This window comes from Daucus carota, chromosome 6 (genome assembly GCF_001625215.2).
Source record: "Daucus carota subsp. sativus chromosome 6, DH1 v3.0, whole genome shotgun sequence".
Taxonomy (NCBI): Eukaryota; Viridiplantae; Streptophyta; class Magnoliopsida; order Apiales; family Apiaceae; genus Daucus; species Daucus carota.
In genome coordinates, this window is record NC_030386.2 from 37589847 (window position 1) to 37615572 (window position 25726).

General features: G+C 33.4%; 4 protein-coding genes across 7 annotated transcripts; 2 read left to right on the forward strand and 2 right to left on the reverse strand.

The window, feature by feature from the left end:
* The first annotated feature begins 1972 nt into the window (after window positions 1-1972).
* LOC108225579 (NADPH-dependent aldo-keto reductase, chloroplastic) lies at window positions 1973-4290 on the forward strand. The gene is made up of 5 exons (XM_017400480.2): window positions 1973-2228; window positions 2426-2601; window positions 3020-3263; window positions 3650-3829; window positions 3922-4290. The coding sequence occupies exons 1-5, from the start codon at window positions 2109-2111 to the stop codon at window positions 4147-4149; spliced, it is 948 nt and encodes a 315-aa protein (XP_017255969.1). The 5' UTR covers window positions 1973-2108; the 3' UTR covers window positions 4150-4290.
* LOC108225578 (F-box protein At5g07670) lies at window positions 3096-7144 on the reverse strand. Of its 4 annotated transcripts, XR_010284048.1 has the most exons (4): window positions 5781-7144; window positions 5040-5089; window positions 4774-4880; window positions 3096-3252 (listed from the first exon to the last, which is right to left on the reverse strand). XR_010284048.1 is itself a non-coding variant. In XM_064078862.1 (3 exons), exons 1-3 carry the CDS (start codon window positions 6914-6916, stop codon window positions 4825-4827), a joined length of 1242 nt encoding a protein of 413 aa, XP_063934932.1. In that variant the 5' UTR covers window positions 6917-7144; the 3' UTR covers window positions 4444-4824. The 4 variants fall into 4 exon arrangements, 1 of the variants encoding a protein (XP_063934932.1); XR_010284046.1 differs by having other exon boundaries at window positions 3103-3252; window positions 4774-5089; window positions 5781-7141; XR_010284047.1 differs by having other exon boundaries at window positions 3122-3249; window positions 4774-5089; window positions 5781-7141.
* A 1315-nt stretch (window positions 7145-8459) lies between these two features.
* On the forward strand, window positions 8460-13277 carry LOC108225299 (uncharacterized). Its single transcript, XM_017400136.2, has 4 exons — window positions 8460-9028; window positions 10709-10952; window positions 11775-11868; window positions 12702-13277. The coding sequence occupies exons 1-4, from the start codon at window positions 8619-8621 to the stop codon at window positions 12977-12979; spliced, it is 1026 nt and encodes a 341-aa protein (XP_017255625.1). The 5' UTR covers window positions 8460-8618; the 3' UTR covers window positions 12980-13277.
* A 1022-nt stretch (window positions 13278-14299) lies between these two features.
* LOC108192949 (autophagy-related protein 3) lies at window positions 14300-20355 on the reverse strand. The gene is made up of 10 exons (XM_017359496.2): window positions 20111-20355; window positions 19424-19494; window positions 18616-18732; window positions 18382-18545; window positions 17893-17978; window positions 17705-17756; window positions 17222-17287; window positions 16198-16325; window positions 15303-15406; window positions 14300-14548 (listed from the first exon to the last, which is right to left on the reverse strand). The coding sequence occupies exons 1-9, from the start codon at window positions 20269-20271 to the stop codon at window positions 15310-15312; spliced, it is 942 nt and encodes a 313-aa protein (XP_017214985.1). The 5' UTR covers window positions 20272-20355; the 3' UTR covers window positions 14300-14548; window positions 15303-15309.
* Window positions 20356-25726: the final 5371 nt, after the last annotated feature.

The following is a 25726-nucleotide window of genomic DNA, read 5'->3' on the forward strand; positions in this document are numbered from 1 at the left end:
ATATATTATTAGCTGCTTTCATTTATTTACTCTAGATTAACTGAGCAGAAAAAACCTAAAATAGCACCTTAAAGAAAAGCGCTCTATATATATTCTCTCTGACCCAGGAGAGGTCAACTTAGGGCCCTTGCTCTCTTCTAGTTTTCGACATGAATTTCGTTAAGTCGTTTAAAATCCTTGTCTTTCAATTTATCATTACAAATTCAAATTCTCCGTTTCAAAACTTAATCATTTGATTTTCTATGTATTACAAATTGTAAAAAGTCATAAATTCATAATTATTTTTCTGATTATCTTTTTCTAAATAAATCCCTAAAAATAATAACCCAGTTATATTCTTAATACGTATAATACATAAAAATATATTAATTACTAATAATTTAAGAAAAACCTAAATATTTAAGAAAAATCTGTCGCATCAAATGCAAGTCTTGACTCAGAAGAGTTCATAAGTTGCATGTGTTTGTGTTTTTTTTTTGTATGACTAATGCCAGATATAAAATTTATGAAATATAGAGTTGGTTACTTGGTTCGTGTATAATTTTAAGAAGTCAAAGTTGGTAAAATATTTCTTTTAACAACTTATCTATATTTATGATTTTTGAAATAAAAATCAATTCAAATAAATGATCTATCAAATTTATTTCTAATATATTATTTTCAGTAACTCATAAATAATATATAATCCTAAATTACTCAATTATAACACGCCAGTAAACATATTTATAAACAACAGATTTATATACTATCAGCTATCAGGTATAGTTTGTGTTACACTTGTTAGTGTTGGCAGTCGGTTTGACTTCATTCTTTCCAATTAATTAATGATAAAATTATTCTGGTTCACAGGAACAATTCAACTCATAAAATTAAATACATCAAAGAAGTCAGCTATTGGACTTTATTTTATAGAGATAAAATCTTGAGAAGCCGTCCACTCCATGAATTAGTCAAGGGCCCTATATGCAGATTCAGCTTAGCTAGATAGGTTGATTAAGCTCTATATTTGCTTAATTAAGTACACATGTAAGCCACTAAGTAGACGTAATTAAGTAGTAACACATGAACTCAACATAAATAACAGCTACTAATTGACATTTTCTCTTTGTCAAACTATATGTTTATGTAAAACGATATCAACGTTGAGTATAGTTTTATCTAATCTCAGCGCATTAATTTCAAAATATTTGATATGCCCGTAGGTTTATGCTAAGAGCTAATCGATTGGCTTCTTTAGTAGTTATGGTTTGGAGAATATAGATAGGCTGTTGCATCTAATTAGGTAACTTATGTGGCTACTGATTATTTTTAAACGATAATTATCTGATTTTAATTTTATGCGAGTTTAGATAAAATATTATGAGGATAATATAGAATATTTAAGTTTAAAGCTAAGTATCTCAAAATCTTATGAATTATCATAGGATTTTAAAAAATATAAAATATACTGTATAATCCAACAAAATCATTTGAATTTGAATATCATCGAATATTAAAATTATAATTTAAATTCTAATTCAATAACACCGGATTTTGTAGTATAATCTAAAATTCTAATTAAATATCTCATAATTCTGACACAATTTTTAAAATTCGAGTTGAATACGTATGAATCTCATCAATATAAAATCTCAATTGAATACAACATCCTGGGTCAGAGATTTGAAATTTTAGATTTGACGGGAGAAATAGCTTAGAAAACAATAAACGTACGTAGACGGCACACAAATACATGTGGTTGTTTCGTTGAAGTGATATAGAAATGGAAATTGTTGAGAAAATCCCAAGAGACATGGAAGATCCCCTACACCTTGATATGTAAAGGACTGCCTATTTATTTATGTGACTTTCTGGCAACTTTCATTTACTCCTTAGTCCTCACGCAGGCTTATATGCTGCCTCTTTTTTAATACAAATCTTGGTGGTGAGGTGTCGTATTTATATACCAGCAAATCATATTTATACTGGTTGACTTGTTTTTTTATTACTTTGTTTCTCTATATATAGGCCATGTACTGGCTAGTACTTCTCATTACAAACTGAATACAGATTGTTTTGTTGCATCTTCTCCTTCTCTTGTTCACTGTGTTTTGTTATAGCTCGAGAGAATGAGAAGTCACAGTGTTAGATTGAACTGTGGCACCACCATACCGGTTCTTGGTTTTGGGACTTACTCTTATGAGAATGATAGACGCACTACTGAGCAAGCAGTTCATGCCGCTCTCAAGGTAAGATAGTCCGTCTCGGAATCCGGATTTCAAAATAGTCGAGACTGAAAATATGTTTCTTTAATTTTTGAGAGTCAGTCGGGCTCAAAATAATTTTTATATATCTCGATAAGGTTTAAAATTTGTGTATAGACTAGTCTGTTCTGATTCCGCCACCGCACACAGCTTACGGAATATATTGTATATGGTGCATGCAGATGGGATATAGGCATTTTGATACAGCAAAGATATATGGTTCAGAGGAAGCAGTGGGAAATGCTTTAGGAGAAGCCATGGAGAGTGGGTTCATCGGAAGAGAAGACATTTTCGTCACTTCTAAGCTATGGGGAAGTGATCACCATGATCCTGTTTCTGCCCTAAAACAAACACTAATGTAAGTTCTTTATCACTTTTCCGTATGCATAATAAAAGTCGTACTCGGTGCACAAAATTACGGAAACTGTTCAAATAAACACGGTCTTATCCTTATGTGACAACCCTTTTTGTCTCGTGAGGACCACAAAATGCCAGTATCTGGCTAGAGATCAACTTGATTACATAAATTTGTGATCTTATTATTATTTAAAGCAAGCCTGATACTCCCACAGGGAAACTACATGTTAGTACGGCCAAAAATACAATCGTACAGACTTAAGATATGGATCAGTTTTGGATACTATGCATGTGGAATTGTGGATCAAAAATCTATGTCAATTATATATGGTGCTGATAAAGATTGTGATTCGGTACCAAACTTCTATGTGGATTGCTTAAGCTGTTTATCATATATTAATATACTAGTTTATTTACAGGAAACTTGGAATGGAATATGTGGACATGTACCTGGTGCACTGGCCTGTCAAGTTGAAGCCTTGGGCCTGTTCTGCAGTGCCCAATGAGCAAGATTTCGATGAACTGGACTTGGAAGGCACATGGGCTGGCATGGAGATGTGCTTGCAGTTGGGCTTGTGTAAGGCCATTGGTGTCAGCAATTTCTCTTCCACAAAAATCAGACAACTTTTAGACTTTGCCTCCATTCCTCCTGCTGTCAATCAGGTATATAAACCCTCCTCAGTCCTCAGTCCAAATATAACTAGTATGTCCTAGAATATGATCCGCGGAATGTAAGATGTACGCATATCTTATCCCGAGTGGACGATACCAGTGATTATAATAATTATATTTAAAATGTATATTGTATATTATAATATACACATCTAAGTATGATAATATATATTTACACACACCATGTTACTATGTCCATCTATGTCTACAAGTGAATACACAACAAATTTCAGAAGATTCAACATGTAATAATTGGTTCAAGTACAAAGAAGATACAAGATTAAAACCTCAATTATTCTGTGTTTTTGTGTGTGCTCTGGTGCTATATTATGTGTCTGAAAATATGGTAAAATAATGGTTATTAAAATGTGGAGCAGGTGGAGATGCACCCAATGTGGAGGCAAAGGAAGTTGAGACAGATATGTGGGGAAAACAGAATACATGTTAGTGCATATTCACCACTTGGTGCACCAGGAAGTTTCTGGGGATCAACTGATGTTGTTAACAATCCTATCATCAGATCTATTGCTCTCAAGCACCGGGCTACTCCTGCACAGGTTAGTTCTAAAGCGATTAAATCAAGTATATATGAATATGATATTTTCCGGATGAGTTTTGCTAAATTTTTCTGTTCTTTTTCATGTGCCAGGTTGCTCTGAGATGGGGTTTATCCAAGGGAACTAGTGCAATAGTGAAGAGCTTTAATCTTGAAAGAATGAAAGAAAATATGGGAGCACTTGATCTGCGGCTGGATGAAAACGACATGCTAGCTATTGAAAGGATGGTGGAGAGAAAGATAATGAGAGGAGATTTTCTTGTTAATCAGACTACAAGTCCATATAAATCCATTCAAGATTTGTGGGATGATGAGATTTGATATATTAGTTGAACCTAAGCAATCGTGTGCTGTTCAATACTGGCTACACGCATATACAGATTTGCACCAAAGGAAATTGTATGTATTAAGTATCTTGGGGCAGATTGATCAACCTACTTCTCAGTTTTAACAATGAGAAAATATTAGCAACAGTTATTCAAATCAAAGATATGGTTCAAGTAAATCAATAGTACGAAAAAGCTACCTTAATTCACATTTAGAAAATATGATGCTGCTGCAAAAGCAAAATCATCATATGGTACTGTTACTCAGAAAGAATAATAAGGTACACATGACTATATAACAGAAGGGTCCGGGTCCTGGTCCCGGCACGTGTATGCAACGGACCTCTTATACAACGTTGGATACATCCAACGGCCAGAATTATAATATGTTTTTAACACGTTTAGCGCTTTTTAACCGCTGGACGAGTAAAATGATACATAGAGAATGCTACATATAAAGACCATAACAGAGATTAAGGAGCAATGGTGTTTCACGTACTGGGGTTTTACTTGGAAGAGGAATAATATTACAGTACAACATGTACAATTTTACAGACGGTTTGCAATTATCATCTTGGTGGAAGAAAAATTCTTGAAGAAAGAATAACAGCACACTAACCAAAAAGTGAAGGGGCATGGATGCTAAGCAGCAGACAACTTCTGAATGATCTCATTTTTTCCTGAAAAATTTGCCTCTTTTTCCCATGCCAGTTCCGACAAGACTTGCTGACAGAAGGGATCTGGTATCAGCCTTCCATGTGAATTTTTTAAGAACGGAAAACAAAGTGGCAAGCTCAGGAGTAACTTCACTGTCTTTTATATTGCTACAGGAGGTCACACTGAGGCTCTCAATCTCATTCCAACAAAAAATCACAGATGACAAACCTTCTATAGTAATCCTTGAGCATCCTTCCAGTGACAAAGATTTAACCCTCCTGTTACAGATAAATTGAAACTTTAAAGATTTAGTCTAAATTCAGTCAAAGTCATGGAAGATCAATGCATGTCAATGGATGTCTAGGACCAAATCTAAGCACATATGTATCTTGTTATCAGTTATCACTTATCACAGTCAATGCTTCATTTTGTCTGATTGAGGTTCAAAGATTATTTGGCCTAATAACACAAATTTAAAGACTGCATAACTCAATGTATCATAGCAAGGAAACTACTAAAACTAAATTCACTTCACATATCAAAAACCGAGCTCGACAAAATAAAATACCCGAGAACGGCTTTTGTGTGAAAAAGAAAAACCATCTTCCTGAAGACAATGTCTCAAGCAAATACCAAGACAAGTTGTTGAAACACAACTATTTCTCTTGACGACTATTTGCTCTTATATCTCTGTATTATGGGGCTCCAGACAACTCTTTGATCATATTATTACAGAAGTGTACATCTGTAATATCTCTGCCAAAGTATAATCCAGCTATTAACTATATTGAAGGTTATACAAGCCAACTAGGAGCTTTCTGAAGTTTAGTCGAAGAAGTGATTATCCAAAAAAGTACCAGGCATCAGTCTATAATAACATAGATCAGAAGTTCAATACCAACAGTCCAAACTTAAAGCTAGCAAGACGCTAAATAACGGATACTAATAAGAGATGAAGAAAGGAAACACCTGCATATATTCCCGGTGCCAAATATATCATCAGTCAATCCCCAACAATTCTTAAAGACCAGCTCCCTTGCCAACCGACACAAAAGAAACAAAGCTCTAACACTTCGCTTCTGCCTTAACTGGCACTTCTCCATATGCAACCTCTCTAGTGCCGGACAAACACCCATGCCCTTATCAATCCCAGGAGACCGATCAATACTTTTACACGACACAAACCTTAAAGTCTTCAGATTGTCACAGTACGAAAGAGCAGATAACCACCCATCTTCAATCTTATGATCACTGAAACTCAACTCTTCAAGCATATGACAACACTGCCCAATAGCCTTAATCCCAGCGTAACTCCCTCCACATCCTCTCAACTCTAGCTTCACTAATCTCTTACAGCCTTGAGCTAAAACAGTCAACCCAACATCTGAAACCAAACCATTATAAACCGCGTCAACACTCCCAATCAACTTCAATATCTGTAAATTCCCAAACGCTGCAACCCCAAACAAAACCCTATCATTACACATATGCAATTCAAGTTCTTGCAATATTAAACACTCTTCACCAACACTCAACAATCCCATTTCACTAGCATTAACAACAGCCAATTTCCTCAAATTAGTATACCCATTAGCCAAAACTTTCAACCCTAAATCTATCTCCTCAGCAGATAACACACACAACCCACAATTCACATAATCCAAATCTACGTGAAAAGACCCAACATCAAGATTCAACAAAACACACAAATTTTGAGGTGAATCAAAACACCCATGAACCAAATCAACATGCACAAGATTAGGAAATCTAGTAAACAAACGACCTGACACAAGAAACTCCCAATCAAGAACTCTCACTGACCTCACAAGACGGCCTTGAAGACTGAGCCACTGCTTAGAAACAAGAAAGTTTGCATCTTTACAATCTTGTGGCACTCTACACATGATTTGCAGAAGAATCTCATCAGAAAAATGATTTGGGTCATCAAGATTTTGAATCTTTCCTTTCTTGGGCTGATCAAGATTGTCATTAAATTGAAGATCCTGAAGTTTCATAGAGAAAATAAATTTTTTCAAACTCTTGGTGTTCTTGAGCCAGCTAAAGGGTTTGTTTAAAAGAAGTTCAGGGCTTGATTCTCGAGACATTACAATGATTTCAGTGTGGTCTGCATTGATATTTGTGCCCAGAAAACCTGCTGTAGTTGCTTCAGTGTTTTGAGGATTATACTAAAGTGAGTGTATTTTTGTGGACTCTGTCACTTTAATTCTGAAACTCTGCTAAGGGTAGACAATGTTCAGTTGTAGAAGCCTAGAATGAAGGAGTATTGTTGTGTTTATTCTCTGGGCTTCTAACGGATATGTGTTGTGGTGGGGCTTTTTCAGCTTTGTTGGGATGCTGCTTGGGTGGGAAATGTGCAAAAGTCATTGTTATTTTAAAATTATTTGAATATTTGAATATCTATTCAAGAGCATATAGATTACTAAAATTATAGAAAAATTGTTTCATAGGCACATATTTCTTGCAATATATTTTTAACTTCCTTGTTGTGGTGGAACAAAGGATAATCTAAAAATATTTGATATTAATATTTAATACTTCTCCTGTTTTATTATTTTAACTTTTTTCATATAATTTGAAATAAAAAAGATGTATTTATATCTATAATTTTTCAAATTCTTTTATTTAAATATGAATTTAATATTATTTTATTTTAAAGAATTTGAAAAATAATATATAAATATATTTTTCATATTTCAAATTATTTATAAAAAATCTACTCAATTATTATTGTAAACATGAATTGATGAACAAAATAATTTTCAACAATTACCTATATCTATTCATGAATTGATGACCAATTATCAGCGATTACATTTCAAATTGCTTATGAAAAATTAAATCAATATCTGTTCATATTAAACATGAATTGATTTTATATGTAAAATATATTTTGCACAGTGTTACAGAAATCGCTAGGCGTCCCAGGACGGTCGGGGTACCTTCTAGCGATTAATCGGGAAATCGGAGATTAATCGAAAAGATTAATCGGAGCATTAATCGGACATATATTATTTTTAAATTATTATAATTTAATTTAATTTAATAATTTTATCTACTTTTCACTACTAGTAGAGTCAAACTGGTAGACAATATAATATCATATATAAAATAAATACTTGATACATGTAATACAAAATCGTTGATTAAATAAATATATACCAATCAGTCTCTTATAAATAATGTAAGAAATATTAAATAAAAATATTAGTCATTTTACTTTTTTTTATAAGATATTAAGTTAAGTACAAGTGAATACTTAATTTCTTATAATAAAATCATAATTTTAGATTTTATTTATTAAAAATATTATTTTTTTTGTTATTGGCCGCCTGGACCGCCTAGGCGGGATTTGGACCGCCTAGGCGGGATTTTGACCGTCTAGGACCGATTTTTATAAAAAAAACGCCTAATTCACCGCCTAGGATGAAATCGGGGCGTTTCGGGGCCGCCTAGCGCCTAGGCACTGCCTAGGCGGCCGCCTAGACCGATTTTTAGAACACTGATTTTGCATAACTTTTTGTGACATATTTTTCAGCCTTATGTTTTGAAGAGGAAAGCGTGCAAACATACTCGATCGATGTTGCTTCAACTTGTACAAGATTCCAAAGTTTATTTAAGCAGAATACTTGTAAATGGTGCTGCTTTTTGTCACATAGCATCACCAATCTTCCTTTCCATATTAACAAAAATCAATAGATTTTTTAACCAATCTTATCACTTACACTTGCCAATATCTACAAAGAACCAGGGCACATATAAACACAAACACCAGCGCACACACACAACATGAGGTGGTCACTTGGCGCTGCAAATGGAGCCACGTTGAGAACAGTTCAAAGGGCTGCAGGAGCCACCAGTGTTGCAACTGAACCATTATCACACACCCCTACAAGCCCTTCTCCAAAACCCACCAAAACATCATCTTCTTCTTGCAAATCCACTGCTCAAACCTCCCTTTTGATCACTACCAGCAACCCTTCTTCTCCTTTTTCGAGGAACCAAAGTTCTACTCCTGTTTCCTGGACTTTTTCTTCATCTTCTAGTAGTGCTGGTGATGATTTTGATGAGCAATGGGAGTGTATTGATCATGGGGTGTTTCAAGAAGTTGAGGATGTAGGGTATGAGAGTGATCATTATGTGTTTGGGTCTGTGCCTTCTGTTGACGAGGTTCAACATGCTGTCTCTTCTCTTCAGCAGTGAGTAATTTTCGTTTTTTTTTTTATTAATATGTTTAATTTGACTCTTCGATATAAGGCCTTGTTACATGTCTTGATGTGCATATGTATGTAGTTATATAAATTTTACTTGCATAGTTGATTAGTTGTTTGTTTGATGTTCTAGTTGATATAAGATGTTTGCATTATTCATTTCGTGTGATATTTATGCAATGTAATTAGTCTTTAATGAACTCGGATGATTGGTGGTTGATGATAAGTATGTTTAGTATATATAAACAAAGATGTTAGATGTAGCTTACAAGATTTTTCTTACTTTTTAGTGATGTTAGTTTGATTGAATCTTCGAATAATTTATGATTGATCAAGACAAACATTATTAATCCTAGCGTTCAAGTTGCAATGCACCAAATACCTAATAAGTCCAAGCAAGAATTGTGAATTTTTTTATTTTTTTTTTTGTGTTGTGTGTTTTGAAAAGAATATATTGGTTATGACTGGATCACTGATGATGACGTTGATTATGAAATCTGAGAAATCTTATGTTTTAGGAACTAGTTTATAATTTGGACTGACAGTAGGTAAGATGAATGATGAGCATAAAACAATAGTTCCTTGTTACATTAATGCATATTAATATTTATTAAGAACTGGGGTGAAGGGAAGCTTTGTTTTTTCCCATATGTGTTTCTGTAATAAGTGTATTTTGTATTTATAGTAATATGTTAAAACAACAAACATTTTGCTTGTTTTATATGTATGTGAATTAGAATCAACATTTAAATAATGGTTGCAAGTTGACACAAATTACCTACAAAACCTCCAAGTTGGATAACAAAAGTCTAAATATGTTAAGTATGTGTCCTGATTTTTACCAGAGAGAGAATAATGGAACAAAAATGGACAAGGAAGCCAAACTGATTATTAAAAACTCAGGTTATTTGTTCATTCAGTGCTTTGAATCTCTCGAGATGAAATGATAGAATAAAATGTGAATACTAAAGTGAACTCACTTATGTTTCTTGCGACTTTAATTTTATAAATCCTTTTTTTTATAAGCATTGATGGCACATAGGCTTATGTAGATTCAGTTTTTTGACTTTAAACAATGAAAATATTATTCCTCTGGACTCATGTTTGTTTCAAGATGGATTGCCAAGTAAATTTTCTATTTTAGGTCCCACAAGAATTGGTTGCTAACTACAAAGCGATATCTACTTAGATTGTCAAAGCACAATTCTACTAATCCATCATTAGGTTAGCACCTTGCTGCTGGAACACTATTAAAGCCTCCCCCGCTCCCTCTCCCTTTGATACCAAAAACGCATTCTTGTTTAAAATAATGTTGATGAATTTGAACATGGATCAAGGAAAAGAAAAGAGAACATCAAGCCGCGCAATTTGCTAGGGGGATTGTAAAGCTTCTCTCTGACATTACCTACTTGCAGCTACGTAATCATATAATCCAATATATGCTAGGATATGCTGATGGTCAAAAATCTTCTATTGCTTTTCAACCAATGATTTGATTAAAATGCGAGCAACCAGCTGGATTAGGATTGTCCTAGGATGTTCTGGCATTCTTCAAATAGACTGCTTAGATGCAATCATGCATTTGTGTTCCAGTTAGGCAGTTAGTACCTCTTCTGAGTTCTGCCACTTGTTGCATTTCCTGATGTTTCTCACTGAATATACTTTTAGGGTCCTTGAACCAGTGTCCTATTCACAACTCATCAGGGACAGAGCTGCTTATGATTCAGACAAGGATGTGGCAAATTATACTTATAGTCCAACTGGTCTGATCCGCAAAATTCCTTCAGTTGGGTCGGAAGTTGATTGGATGGAACCCTCACTACAGCCATGGAACTCAAGATTCTTAAAGCCTCGAGGTTCTGACAGAGTTTGTAATGCTTTACATCTATTGCATACTGAACCAGCTATACAGGTGAGACCTACTTAATCATTTCTGTTGCAATATTTTGAAAGGTCTTGCTATAAAAGATATTTGCTCTTGTAGAGCTTTTTACAACTTCAGTAAATTTCAATGTTGGACTTATAACCTGGACTATAATAATTTTTGTAGACAACTCTGGAAATATTAAATGTTTGGAATCTTATATATAGTTTAATACAGCGGCATAGCTTTATGTGATACCAAGCTTAATGATTTGAAGATTTTATAATATCATGGACAAATTTTTTAATGTTCCCAAATGACGTGCCAGATATGGTTTCTCTTATGAAAGAATTCATCGGTGTCATATTCCGAACTTCTGAATCTAATTAATTGATTATTAGAAGCCGATTAGAATATTTAGTAATGCTATTCTATATGAACCTAAAAATGTGGGAAAGACTTTCAGTGGTTTTTTTACCTACAATGTACTTCTTGATAGTTGCTACTGCACATCTACATTTGTTTCTCTTTTGGCTTTTCGAGGTGTATGACAGTATGAGAGTTAAAGAATAAACCAGTGCTATATACATAGTCTTGCATATTGACCAATGTATCAATTGTATACTGTAAATTAATGTATGTGATCAACTATAACTGTTTAAAGAAAAACGGGTGCTATTTTTCCATCCAGGGCTTAAAACGTAGAGCTCTGTATGTTATGTAAATAACATATTTGACAGTTCGGGTGTTACGAGATTTTCTTCGAAATCAACAATTTCCTCATGAAGTCATATATGTCTAGCTCTTTGTGGACAAATGTCAATCGTTTATTATTATCCTCTTTATATTTGTGTATATAAATTTCTGTAGAGAATGGTGGTAGCATTATCATCTGATACGGCTGTCTGGGATGCTGTTATGAATAATGATGTGGTGCGAGAGCTTAGAGATTCGTTTGTGAAAGGTTTGTTTATTATGACACGATCTATAAAATTTTCTTGTATCAGTTACTTTCTTCATTAGTTGTTATTTAAAATATATATATCAATCGTAAGATTATTAGACACTGCTATTTAAAATTCTTCGACCCTGAAGTTGATGCCAAAGGTATTAAAATAAAATAAAAGAATAGATTAGGTAGACTGTTATACTCCTTTCTCTCTGTGTATGTGGTTTTGTGTCAATACAGTTTCTTTTAAATTTGATCTGAGTATATATGATATGCTACAACTGTAAACTGATATATAGTTTGTAAATATTGGGTTTCTAGAAGTTAATAGATATTTTATTTACAATTCCTAGCAGTTCTCTTTTTGAAATGAAAGAATATATGTATATCCAAATCTTCATAGCTTGCTCTGACCACCTTGGTATGGGCATGATATTGTGCTTACTTTATAAAATATACTTGCATTCACTCTAGTCTTGAGAAACTAATACTTAGCCATTTGTTTACGTTTTTGCCTCACCTTTAGAATCTTCTGCTGTTTGCATGCTTGTAATCCTGCCATTTATCTTGTCTCGAGGTTTGGTTGATAGCTTATGCTCGTTTAGTGAAGTTTCTGGCCCAATTAATTTTCAAACGAGTTCCATGTTTTAATTTGTACATTTAATAATATCTTGGTCGATACCTTAAACTCTTTTAGTTTAATTTCTGGTCCAATTTATATTTGAACGAGTTCAATGTTTTAATGTGTACATTTAAGAATATCTATATGTGATTTGGCCTATTTAACGATATTGACAGCTTGCATGTTCTACTACTATTTGCTGATATAAAGTTCCTTTTGAATGCAGTTGACAAGAATGTTGGTGAGAGTGCTGACTTAGATAAGGGCTCTGATGATCCAGAATCAGCAGTGGGATTATTGAGTTTGATTTTCAACAACACAAAGACCAGAATTATGGACTTGATATACAAGATAACAGGGGTGATCAACAAGTTGTTTCTGCCACCTGAAAATGAGAAAAGTGGAATAGCTACTGACTTATTTGAAGCCAAGTTGACAACTTCTTTACTTCTATCTGTTGTGGTCCTCTTGGTTGTAGTTGTGTCTCGAGCCAGTCGGGCATGACCATTTTCACTTTATCTGGGCCAATTTGGCTAGGTGGTTATGGTACTCGTAACTGTAGTTGTCACGAGCCATTCAGCCTTGATCGTCATCCTGTAGTTGTGAGGAGCCATTTGGGCTTGATCATCATCTGCTGACATGACTAGGTGTCTCTCTTGTATGGTTCTGCAGTGAGAGTTTTTTTAGCTCATTTTACATTACTTAAGTAGAGTCACGTAGAACAATGTTACATTTTGTGTATATGAGGCTCTGTAACATGAATCTTTGGTTTCTTGAAAATAATTTATTTCTTGCTCCAAAATTGCAATTCTTTGGTCATAGTAGGTGATTGGGAGATGTGAAGTTGCAGGAGGCATGTTTATTACCTCAATTAATCTCCCGAGAGTGCTCATACTCAGGTCATAGTAGTATACATCCCTAGTGAGTTGCAAGTTATGGGATCTCTATATTTTGTGCTGCATGTCACAAGGTGATATTCTCGGCCCTAAATCTATAAATCATATGCAGTTTTGCTAGTACACTTGAAATGTATGCCTAAAATTTGGAGTCTGGACACTGTGCCCAAAACTCATCATCACTATGCCCAAAACTCATCATCAGTATGTCATAATTTTTGCTCAGAAAATGTGAAGTGTAAAAGAAATTTAGTTGATGGCACATTGGAATTTGAAGTGCAAGAGAAAATTAGTTGATTGCACGTTGGCAATTGGCAGCACAGCTGGTTTACAGGATTTTTTTCTTCATAAAAAGAAAACACATACTCCTATATAGCATTCTTCACGCGTAATTGAGGGAGAGTTAATTGCCCGAATATAGAAATTTTTTACCATGTTACAATAAATTTTATACTTTTTCAAAATCAAATTTTTATAAATTTGTCCACATACAAGAATAAAATTATTTAATATTTAAATATATAATCACATATATAAATATTTTACATAAAAAATAAGATCACTCAACACATTCATTTTCAAAATTTATATTACAATGACTTTATTAAAACTTTATTATTTGTATCATGTAAAACTTTATGTTACAATGCTACTATTTGTATCCTATAACTTGCCCATATATACTAATCTATGATAATGTATGTATTCTTGAACCTTGATCTAAACTTAGTCAGTATTTCTTGCACTAAATAAATTAACTTTAAATTATTTTTTATGCAAGTCTTTTAAAATTAATGTATTTAACATATATAATAATAATTTTATTAATCAAAATTTTTAGAACAATTATAAATTTATATCTTTCAAAGAACCTCTTTATAATCCCAACAATATTATTGTATTGGTATACTCTATAACTACTAGGAAATACAGAATTAAACGATTTAGCATTTTGTTCCCACTTTCAAGACAAAGGTAAAAGCATTAATTGATTTACAATGTGGAAAGTGTGCATGACAACAAATGTACGGGGTCTCATTAAGAATATTCTTCTTTACAAATTTCATAGAATGATATGTACAACAATGAGGGAAACAAGAACCAGACTCCTCCAGGTCAACTGATTTAGCTTCACATCATTTTGGCAGAGCTATCATCTTTATAAGCCATATAAATTCTGCAAAAGAATGAAAAGGATATCATCTCTCAAAACAAATAAGGTTTGTCTAGTGTATGCGCATCATTAAGAAATAAGAGCCAATTATGTGCCCATAGGCACACACTAGAAAAACCGAAACAAATATACCAAAAGTCAAAAGATACTATAAGGTTCTAGCAAATCGGTATGTTGACCATAGATTCCATGCTCGTAATTCTGTGAGGTTAAAATTTGAGGTGGCACAAGTATCGATTCAAATCAAGAGGGAAGTACAAAGCACAAAAAAAAGCAAGAATCAGATCAAAGAGAGATGGACAAAATGTCCACTGCCTGCAGATAAAAAAGTTTACGCTCTCCCCTTAACCTAGAGCACACAAACCTCACTAGGATTCTAAAGATTTTTTACAAATATATAATAAACTTATAAACCTATCATTTTCAAAGACAGCTTATCACAAAAAAAAAACCACACATTTTCAAAGATATATTCAAAAGTTGGGAGCAAATTTCTGATATGTTAAACACAAAAACATACAACTTGCAAGCTAAAAATAAGCAACTTCATCTAATTACTCATGGTTCACTTATTTATTTTACATAAAAGAAGGGGTTGTTAATAAGACTGCATCAAGGGCTCAACAAAATATTATATTAGATGGCTCCTTATATTACTCAAGTTCTAGGGAAATCATATAATTAAAATATAATACAAGTTTTAGATATATAGTGTACAAAACATTCAATGGATCATGAAAGAAAAGCGTGAAATTACCTTCACATCAAGTACTGGAGCTACCAAGATCGAAGTCCACGGTATAATCATATTCAATGGTCGGAATCACGGAAGCCACAAATTTCAAGAATATGAATAGGTACCTAAAACAATGCATGAAACTGATTCAAAACAATCTAAAAGGCAAGTCAGCAGATACAAAACAATAAAACTTTGTGGGATGGCATGCATTGCACTCAATGACACTGGAATAAAAATATTTAACATCTCTAATATTAGTTCTGTGCTTGGATAGAAGTACAGTACTTGAATCTTAGTCAGTAATTTTGACTTTGTAAAAGCTAATAGAACACTTTAAACCTAATGTTTACTTCTTCACAGAACTCCCGTTCTACCAATATTCTATAGATATACCTAAAACAAGAATTAAAAATCTGAAAACCCATCTTTCCTTCGCCAAAAAAAAATACAAAATCTCCACATTCAAATTATATATTAAACTGTCTCAAGGTCTTACTACGTTGCATCTGTACTGCAGGCATTCATGTTAGCAACATATCTTTTCTAGGCACGTTTTAAGAGCCAAAATTGGAAGATGACCTACAAAAAAGATGTGCAGTAAGAAGATACTAATATACTGTACTCTCAGTGAAACAAGTAACGCTTAAGTGTACACATGAGCATCTCAATTGCGATAGATAGCTAAGCACTAACCAAGACTGTGGTCAGCCAGGTCATTATATGTTTCAGTTTTATTTATTTCTCATTAATTTCACATTTCATGCAAATTCCAAGCTTATGAAGTCTAAACAGTAAACACCCAATCCCTTGCTGAAGAAGTTCACATTAAAATGTTACTATAAAGAAGCAGAATAGTTTATTTTAATCTTTTTAGCCAACAACCAACTGGAATGAGAGAAAAGTAAAGGATTACCTGTCTACTTCTGGTTCTTCTCCTTGTGACATTGTAACGTCAATTATTTTCTTCATCACAGCCCCATGTCGGCAAGGATGTACAGATGCATGTTTTCCGGGCAAGTGTGGATGATCTTCAATTGTTACCTGAGTTTGATGAAGTTTAAGGGAAGGAAAATCAAATTAAAGACTTACCCATAAGCAACTGACAAATTAAACTTATACAAATTAACGAGTAAAACCAAACATGGCTCCAAACTTAAACATAATGGAAGGCATCACAATAATTTTTATGCTTCTTAGCAAAACAGGGCATTTATTCTGTAATAAATAGGTAAATTAGAATGAAGCATATAGCATATGAACTTTTTAAACCATATATTACTCCTAACCAGAAAGCTCGTGCATTGTATCAAGATTATAAAAAAATATAACATTATGAATCAACACACATCTAGCAACGTATCAAGGTACTGGTGTTCTGATATAAACCTTCTCCTTGAATCCTAGTAAGCTAAAATATTTGATAGCTTATAATCAGGTTGGGCTATAGCACAATTAACTAATACGATTTTGAGCATAAACAGCCAAGGAATGAACTCAAAGACTTATGTAAATATACAGGAATTCCTCTTTCAGTTTCAAAGGTGATCGGAAAATCACCACATTCACATTATTATATGTTTTTATTATTCATTTTTTAAATTTATTTATCAATTCTTAGATTTTCAATATATGGTTTAACTGTATAATTATTTTATGATTATATAAGTAATATTTTAAGTAAACATATTAAAATCTATCAAAAAAATCCGTGCATCACACAGGTACTAAGCTAGCAAATGTTAATACATGCTTTTATTTCAACTTTGTTTTAGAAAGGACATAGTCAAACAACCATTCTTGAAATTCATTTGGAGCTTTAAACAAGGCAATAAAGTCTAATATTACCATTTCAGTTCTATGTTACAGTTTAAAAAGGACAGCTATATTCAACTTAATATTATAGTGACAAAAAGGAAGGACTAATTAGAGTATCTCACCGTTTTCCGGGCATGGTCTTGACTAACGTCCTCAAGCACAAGTTCTGGATGAAGAAGCATCCTTGACTACAGATCATTAAAGAGCCATCAGTCAAAATTTTCATATTAACAAGCCATATTATTGAATGCACAAAATAATATTTTATTGCATAGAATTTAGTGAAACTAACATCGTAAAATATTCCAATGAGCATTGATTTTCAATTTTGAAATTACTAAACCTTATTTGCTCAAGTATTCATTGCAATACAGCTCAAACTGGTAGTTGTATATTTCATTGTACATTCAATCTGATTATATTTATAAATTTGGGGGGGGGGGGGCGTGAATGCATAAAAGCACCAAGCTTATGATCATATTTCAACTGTACTCATCACTTTTTTATTACACACTTTAAAGTCTGAAAAGCCTAAGCATCTTCCTGTCATACAAAATTATGGGTTTACCTATTACAATTACAAAGATGTAATTACTGTCACTAACCTCGTCATACCCAGTAAGCCAGATGCGAGGAGTTTGATAATATTTATCATACCTGAAAAGTGAGAAGTGAAAAGGTTATAATCAGAACATAGATGATATCATAACTAATTACAAGGGAGCCAGTGATAAGTAAGACCACGAAAGCATTGGTATTCTTTAAGTAGAAAAAGGGAGTTAGTAGACCATACGTGATGCTAACATCATATGTTCGGGTTCGTAAAATATTGTCATCATCAGGTTCATGAGCCACGAGATATGAAGACTGAAGTGTTGCCTGTAGCAACATGAAAGGTTAGGAAGAATACTTGTGAACTAAACAAGTGCGACTTCACCAGAAAGAAAACAATCTGTATAATTTATGGATTTAGTCGATAATTTAACAAAAAAAATCAGAACTTGCTGCCCAATGAAGATCTGATATATCAAAATCAATATTCAAGTATGAGGGAAGAAATTGACCTTTAACTGAAGAAATCTGTCATTAGTTTTAATGATTGTCAGCTTATGAGCTCAGGCATAATGGTGGAAGAAGGGAGCTATCTTTCATTTCCAAATTTTAAAATATAGTGCATATACACTCGACATCAATTAATTTAGTTCACAATTAATGCCAACAGCATCCAGTCATCGATTATGTACAAGAAAACAATGCAAATAGACACTACTGGAAATCTTACAGGATCTGATTCAACAAGGTTATCAGGATCTTCATATTCCTCCATGTCAGGGATATCTTCCTCCTCTTCACCTCCAAAGTGCGAAGAAATTGATTGGATAGTGCTCTTCTTGCTGATCTCTAGCGTCTCCATAGAAGGCAAATTTTCCTCTTCTTTTTTTCCATCTTTTATATACAACAAAAGTCAGAAGATGAGATTTATAATTTGAGATGATTAAATTAAACTTTAAAATACCTTTTGGTTTCCCATGAGTTGCAAGCCAGCCATCATTATCGTCACCGTCAATTAAAACTTCACCCCCAGCAGCTTCATATTCTTCTTCCACTTTTGAAGCTCTACTCAGGCAAGGGACTATGCAGGTACTCAAATTAATAACAATTGCAATAATTAGCAAAGAAACATGAGAAAAAGTATCTTCTGAAACAGTGGAAAAAATGAAGAAGCTTTCTTAAGTATGCTATGTACAGCTACCCTTGATAGACTGTGTTCGCAAAAGGTTATTAGCATGTTAAAGGCCAGTACAGGGGTAATAATTAAAAAAAGGAAAAAACATATTGGCTCCTCTATACATGGCCTACAAAAATGCATTTACTTTAGAAAATCAAGAATCATTAAATGTTCCAACAGGTTTTTAGACAAGATTCAGAGTTCTCATACTTTACACTTTAAAAAAAAATGTTCAACAACAATAGAACCTTGTGCTTAAATAACATTGAGCATCCTCTTATAAAGATCATTGTTAAGAGCTTGTTTTCACATACTTGCGCTTGCATTCAATAGATTGTTGCCAGTGTCTATCAGATCAAAATCAAATCCTATAAGCCCCTATAATCTTGTCATCTCAGTAAGCCTTGTACAGAAACACTAAAGACTAGGCACTTTTTTTGATGAGATAAAGACAAGGCACTTTTATACGTACTAAAACATGCTAAAAATACAACTGAAGTAAAAACCAGAAGTTACCGGTACAATCAAATAAAATATAACAGAACCCTCTCACAGGAAATTAAAATATTTTTGAAAGATGGGCAACTACAGTTACCATTTCTGGTAATTAAGAATTGTTTATTAGCTGGCAAATACGATTTCCTCTTGCTTGGTTCACCAGATTCCCTGTCAATCAATAAACAAACTATTATAAGAAATTTGTACCTAAACCAAACAAAAAGCACAGATAGAAATTAGTTTGTTTTTGCCTTTCATGCAGTATGACCCTTATGATCAGAATATAAACAAACCTGCAGTGACATAAACCATTTTAAAATTTGCAATATAGACACAAACAGCTAAAGAGTCCAATTAATAAAGCTAATGTGGCACAATGGAGTTAACTGACTGATCAATCACCGATTTAGAAGATCTATATTGGAGTGCCCGATCAACTGATTAACTAATACATAACTTACTATCATTACTATAATTTTTACATAAATTTGTTCATTAGTCAAGACAATTGGCACACTTTCTGCAAAACACTCACAGTCGTATACATACGAATCTACCGGATGAAGCACTAAGAGAAAAGCAGTAGCTCATTACAGTACAAATTAGATAATTCAATCACAGAAAAAACACCCACATACGGAGCGAGGGAGAGAGGGGGGAGGGAGAGAGAGAGAAGGGGGAGATGGGGGGAGAGAGAGAGAGAGAGGGAAGGGGGAGATGGGGGGAGAGAGAGAGAGAGATGGGGGGGGAGAGAGAGAGAGAGCGGGGGGAGAGAGAGATGTACCAGGACCAGGTAGGGCATTTAGAAACGAGATTATCGCCGGCGAGAACGAACTCTTCGACACTAAGAACTCCCTTCTCTTTATAGGCGGAGACAGTTCGAGGATTAGTGATCCTCTCCACCGTGCCTTTAAAGACGTCGTGTATCTTCTGCGACAGAACCATCACTCGATGAGATTGGATGTATATACACAGATCCAAATTGAATTGTTTTTCAAACCCTAGAAGAAGAATATAATTAACAGTGAGTTTAAAGCAAAGCAGGAGTACCGTTATATATTCATCACACGTCACAACACTGTTTGTTTCCGTGTCCGACTATATTTTCGTTAAAGATTTTGTTTTAAATTTCAATATGTACAATTATTTGTAAAATTTTGGGGTTTGCTTTGAACCTAAAACCGATCATTACTCCAAAGTGAGTGAATTATTTAATGGTATATATGACGTTGTTCGGATTAAAACACTCCTATATTCTTGCACAAAATAAAATAAAAACTCTAATTTTTTTGGTTGGTCTATATTATATATTATAAATAAGATTTAATAAAAAATTTACTCAAAAAAAAGATTTAATAAAAAATAAAATTTGAATTACAATTGAATTTCAGACAGTGAAAGGGAGAGAAAACATTGAACAGGATCATTATAAATTTAGATAAAAATCTTGACACCCGAAAGAAAAACAAATCCGCATAAAGAAAAAGAGATTTTTCATTAAAAAAAATATCGACTAATCAAAAATCATGTAGAAAGAAAATTTAAGCAATAAGATCTTAAAGACTCAAAAAAACCAGCTAAAAGGCAAGTGCAGCGTCCAAGATGAAAAAAATGAGTACCTGACAAGGAGAAATGGCCTCGCTAAAAATATTAGGCACTTTTAGCATTTTTTTTTTCCCAAGCTGTGTGATGGTACGGGTAATATATGTACAACTGTGCATGCATGGTGTAATTTTTGTCGTACAATTTGAAGAAATAAGGAATATACAGATTTTATTTTACTAGCCTTTAACCCGTGCGAAGCACGGGCAGGTATATAACTCGTAATTTATTATTTATAATTTAAATTTTAACATTATTTTATTAGTATTTTAGTATTAATGGATTGAATTTTAATTAAATCAAATTATATTATTCAACTGACTATATATATATATATATATATATATATATATAGGGTATGGTTCAATGAGGAACTCTTCTATTTTAGTAACCTGGTAACTTTCGATCTTAGCCACACAATTCCCTTCTGCATCTACCCCACCATTCTGTAACCGCTAGCTAACTACATGTGTCCAGTAACTTTGAGTAACTGCAAGTCATATAACTGTAATCCTTACATGTTGATTAATTATTCTGTTTTTATTTCATATTAATATTTTTAATACTATGACAAATAAAATACGGAACACATAACAAACAATAAAATATGACAAATAAAATACAGAACATGCGAGAAATTTTAAATAAAAAATTACACAAATAAAAAAAATCATATTATATATAACAAACAAAATACAGAACCTGTGAGAAAACTACAAAATATAAATAAATACAGGACATTGTATTTTTTGTTCTTCAATTTTTAATGTTATGTATTTTATGTACTCTATTATTTATAAATATACAGTCACGTTTCAAGACAAGTTTTATGTCCTGTAATTTGGTCAGGTATGTCCTGTATCTTTTAACAGTTAGTTTTTAGAAGAGTTACTAGGTTACCATATTTGTTAGTTCCTCAAGGAGAAGGCCCCTATATATATATATATATATATATATATTAGTACATTTAATTCGAATTTAGTACACGTAGATTTAAAAATAAAAAAATCAGAAAATTCAAATCTTTTCCGAACATAGCCGATCGTGTAATACCTTTGAAAGATTCAGTAATTTAATCAATCGAATTTCAAACGTAATTTTGTAATCTTGATTTTTTTACAACAATAACTTTTAAGATTAGAGTTCGAAAGTGTTATGTAATGGTTCATGTTTATATTGAAATATAACACGTTAAAGTTAAAAGGAATTATATGAAGGTTCTTGTTTAAAAAAGATATTCAAAATTGTATATTTATAATTTTATTTATAACACGTTAAAGTTAAAAATAATTATATGAAGGTTCTTGTTTAAAATAGATATTCAAAATTGTATATTTATAATTTTATTTATAACATCATTATAATTTTTTTAATGTTATATGATAATGAATTGTTATGAGTGTTTTTAGTATTTGAAGCTGTTTAACAATACAATACTAATAGACTCCACATTTGTAGACTTGTAGTACCAAAAGGAGAGTACCAAACCAAAAAATATAACTAAAACTTTGGACTACAAATTATACCCATGTTGGCTTATTATAGTATAGTATAGTATAGATTTTTTGCCTCTCGTTATATTCATCATGGCATCAGCCATCAAAGCAATTGGCAAGATTAGTATAGTATCCTAAGCCTTATAGGCCTGCCCTTAACTATCACAATTATGTAAACTTTGCAATTAAACTCTGAATCAAACAATACAAGATGAACAGAAGTGGCTTACTGTGTACAATCTACAGAATACAGTATGGAACTCAAGCCTCCATTAACATCCTTCCTTACTCTACTGTATTACTATGTAAAAATGACTACATTCTAGAGAGAACTTTCTAGCATCGCTCAAGAGAGAAGAATAAAATGAACTAACTAAATCTAGAGAGAGAGTGGTGGCTTTATAACAGAACGGTTTGTTCTGGTGCCTTGCTTAGCTGGCAGTTAGTTATGCAACTAACTCTGCAGATTTGTTAGCCTGGTTCATGTCTCAGCATTAGCTCCTGTGTTCCTTCACCAGTAGTGCTTGTGATCTTAACACCCTCCCTCAAACTGGAATGATCTCCTATCATACCAAGTTTGGACAGTAGCTCATTGAACTTGGCTGAGGGTAATGTCTTTGTAAGAACATCTGCAATCTGCAGCTCAGTTGGTAAATATGAAATTTGCAGTAGTCCTTCCATAACTTTATCTCTGGTAAAATGGATGTCAATCTCAATATGCTTTGTCCTTTCATGATGTACTGGATTCTTTGCTATGTGTATAGCACTTTGATTGTCACAATGCAAAGTAATTGGTTTGAGATTTTTAATACCCAATTCCTCAAGTAGTCTCACTATCCATGTAACTTCTCCAGCTGCTGCAGACATTGATCTGTATTCTGCTTCAGATGAACTCTTAGATACAGTTCCCTGTTTCTTTGACTTCCAACTAATTGGAGAGTTTCCCAATAGTAACACATATCTTGATATTGATCTTCTTGTATTCAAGCATGCAGCCCAATCTGAATCTGAGTAGGCTTGCAAAGTCAACTGTTCATTTGCCTTTAACATGATTCCCTGACCAACAGTAGATGCTACATACTTTAACACATGAACCAGTGCATTAAAATGAGGTTCTCTAGGCTCTTGTAAGAACTGGCTTAAGTGTTGTACAGTAAAAGCTAAATCAGGCCTGGTGTGGGTCAGAAAATTAAGCTTTCCTACTAAACTTCTGTAATGACTTGGATCACTGTATACTTGACCTTCATCTGCTTTTAGCTTCAGATTTAAAGGCAAAGGGGTAACAGCATGCTGATCACATCCAATCCCAGCTTCAATTAGTAGTTCTTTGGAAAACTTCTTCTGTGTGAGAGTTATTCCTTCAGGTAGATAACCAACCTCTATACCTAAAAAATAACTCAACCTTCCCAGATCTTTGATGCTGAATACATTATCCAAGTGTCTCTTTAAACCATTGATTGTTTGTACATCATTACCAGTAAGTATGATGTCATCTACATAGACAGCAAGAATAGTGATCTTTCCATTTGTTTCTTTGATGAACAATGAATAATCATTCTTAGACTGAGTAAACTGCATATGGTGTAGCTCCCCCACTAACTTGGCAAACCACTGTCTTGATGCTTGTTTAAGGCCATAAAGTGATTTGACAAGTTTGCAAACCATATGTTCTGGATTAGGAAGACCTTCAGGAACAAGCATATAAACTTCTTCACATAAATCTCCATGCAAGAATGCATTGTTTACATCTAGCTGATGAATAAACCAGTTTCTGTGTGCTGCTAATGCAATCAGACATCTTACTGTAGACATTTTCACAACTGGAGAAAAAGTCTCTAAGAAATCAATACCCCATTTCTGATTAAAGCCCTTTGCAACAAGTCTGGCTTTAAATCTCTCAACACTGCCATCAGCCTTAAACTTGATTTTAAATACCCACTTACAGCCTATAGCTTTCTTACCAGGTGGAAGTGGAACTAAAATCCAAGTGTGATTGTTGTGTAGTGCTTGTAATTCTTTCTGCATAGCTTCAACCCATCTTGGGTCTTTGGAAGCTTCAGCATAAGATGTTGGTTCAACAAGAACATCTGCTTTAGCTATGAAAGAATGAAGAGACTGTGGCATGGAATCATAAGAAACTAAATTGCACCAGTGAGGTGTGACAGAAGAAATACCGTTATGACAAACATAGTCTGTCAAATGAGATGGAGCTTTAGAAATCCTAGTACTTCTTCTAACTGGAGAATTGTGAGATTCTGTGTTTGTGTTTGATGTGTCTGCAGATGAATTATCACTGGAAATAGTATTACTGGAATCAGTATTACTGAAATTGGTAGGATTAGAATCTGCAGGTGGTGTATCAGAAATAGGAATTGTGAAAGAATCTGGAACATGAAAATCATGAGTAAAGTCTAAAGATTCTGTAGTGATTGGTAGAAAAAATGATAAGGATGGTGAGGCTGATTTTATATGGTATGGAAAATGTTGTTCATGAAAAATGATATCTCTAGATACACTAATTTCCATAGTGTCCAGATTAAGTACTTTGTGTCCCTTAATGTCAGCAGGATATCCAATGAAAACATGTGGTTGTGATCTTTTATCAAATTTAAGCCTGTGAGGTCCATGAGTAGAAACAAAGCACAAACAGCCAAAGACTCTTATATGATCTAATGATGGAGGTTTATTAAAAAACTTATGAAATGGACTGAGATTATGAAGAACCTGTAAAGGCATCCTGTTTATGAGATGTGCTGCAGATAATACACATTCTCCCCAAAACTGTGAAGGCACTTTAGATTGGAAGAATAATGCTCTTGCAGTTTCAATTAAATGCCTGTGTTTTCTCTCCACAACCCCATTTTGTTGTGGAGTGTATGCACAACTCTTTTGATGACAGATCCCTTTCTGTGTGAAAAAATTGTGCAAGTCCTTTCCACAAAATTCTGAAGCATTATCAGTTCTAACAGCTTGAACATTAGCATACTGTCTGTCAACATAAACTATGAAATCCATAAGAATCTTGACAGCATCAGATTTAACAGCCATTAGAAATACCCAAGTCATTCTTGAAAAATCATCCACTATTGTCAGAAAAAATTTACAGCTATTATGAGTAACATCCTTGTAAGGTCCCCAAGTATCAACATGAATAAGCTGCAATATCTTTTCTGATCTAGTAGTACTTGAAGGAAATACATTCCTGGTCTGTTTAGCTAGTGGACATATCTGACAAATACTGTCTATAGTGCAAGAATGACTATCAAATACAGGTAAATGTTGTAGCATAGGAACTGACAAAT

Coding starts and splice junctions, on each gene's coding strand:
- LOC108225579 (XM_017400480.2), top strand. CDS start 2,109: ATGAGAAGTCACAGTGTTAGATTGAACTGTGGCACCACCATACCGGTT. Junction 3,264..3,649: donor TTCCTCCTGCTGTCAATCAG/GTATATAAACCC, acceptor AATGTGGAGCAG/GTGGAGATGCACCCAATGTG. Junction 3,830..3,921: donor ACCGGGCTACTCCTGCACAG/GTTAGTTCTAAA, acceptor TTCATGTGCCAG/GTTGCTCTGAGATGGGGTTT.
- LOC108225578 (XM_064078862.1), bottom strand. CDS start 6,916: ATGTCTCGAGAATCAAGCCCTGAACTTCTTTTAAACAAACCCTTTAGC. Junction 5,090..5,780: donor GGCACCGGGAATATATGCAG/GTGTTTCCTTTC, acceptor TATCTGTAACAG/GAGGGTTAAATCTTTGTCAC. Junction 4,881..5,039: donor CTCAAGGATTACTATAGAAG/GTTTGTCATCTG, acceptor CCCTTCTGTCAG/CAAGTCTTGTCGGAACTGGC.
- LOC108192949 (XM_017359496.2), bottom strand. CDS start 20,271: ATGGTTCTGTCGCAGAAGATACACGACGTCTTTAAAGGCACGGTGGAG. Junction 18,733..19,423: donor ATTCTTAATTACCAGAAATG/GTAACTGTAGTT, acceptor GTACCTGCATAG/TCCCTTGCCTGAGTAGAGCT. Junction 17,288..17,704: donor GGCTTACTGGGTATGACGAG/GTTAGTGACAGT, acceptor AATGATCTGTAG/TCAAGGATGCTTCTTCATCC.
- LOC108225299 (XM_017400136.2), top strand. CDS start 8,619: ATGAGGTGGTCACTTGGCGCTGCAAATGGAGCCACGTTGAGAACAGTT. Junction 10,953..11,774: donor ATACTGAACCAGCTATACAG/GTGAGACCTACT, acceptor AAATTTCTGTAG/AGAATGGTGGTAGCATTATC. Junction 11,869..12,701: donor TAGAGATTCGTTTGTGAAAG/GTTTGTTTATTA, acceptor TTTTGAATGCAG/TTGACAAGAATGTTGGTGAG.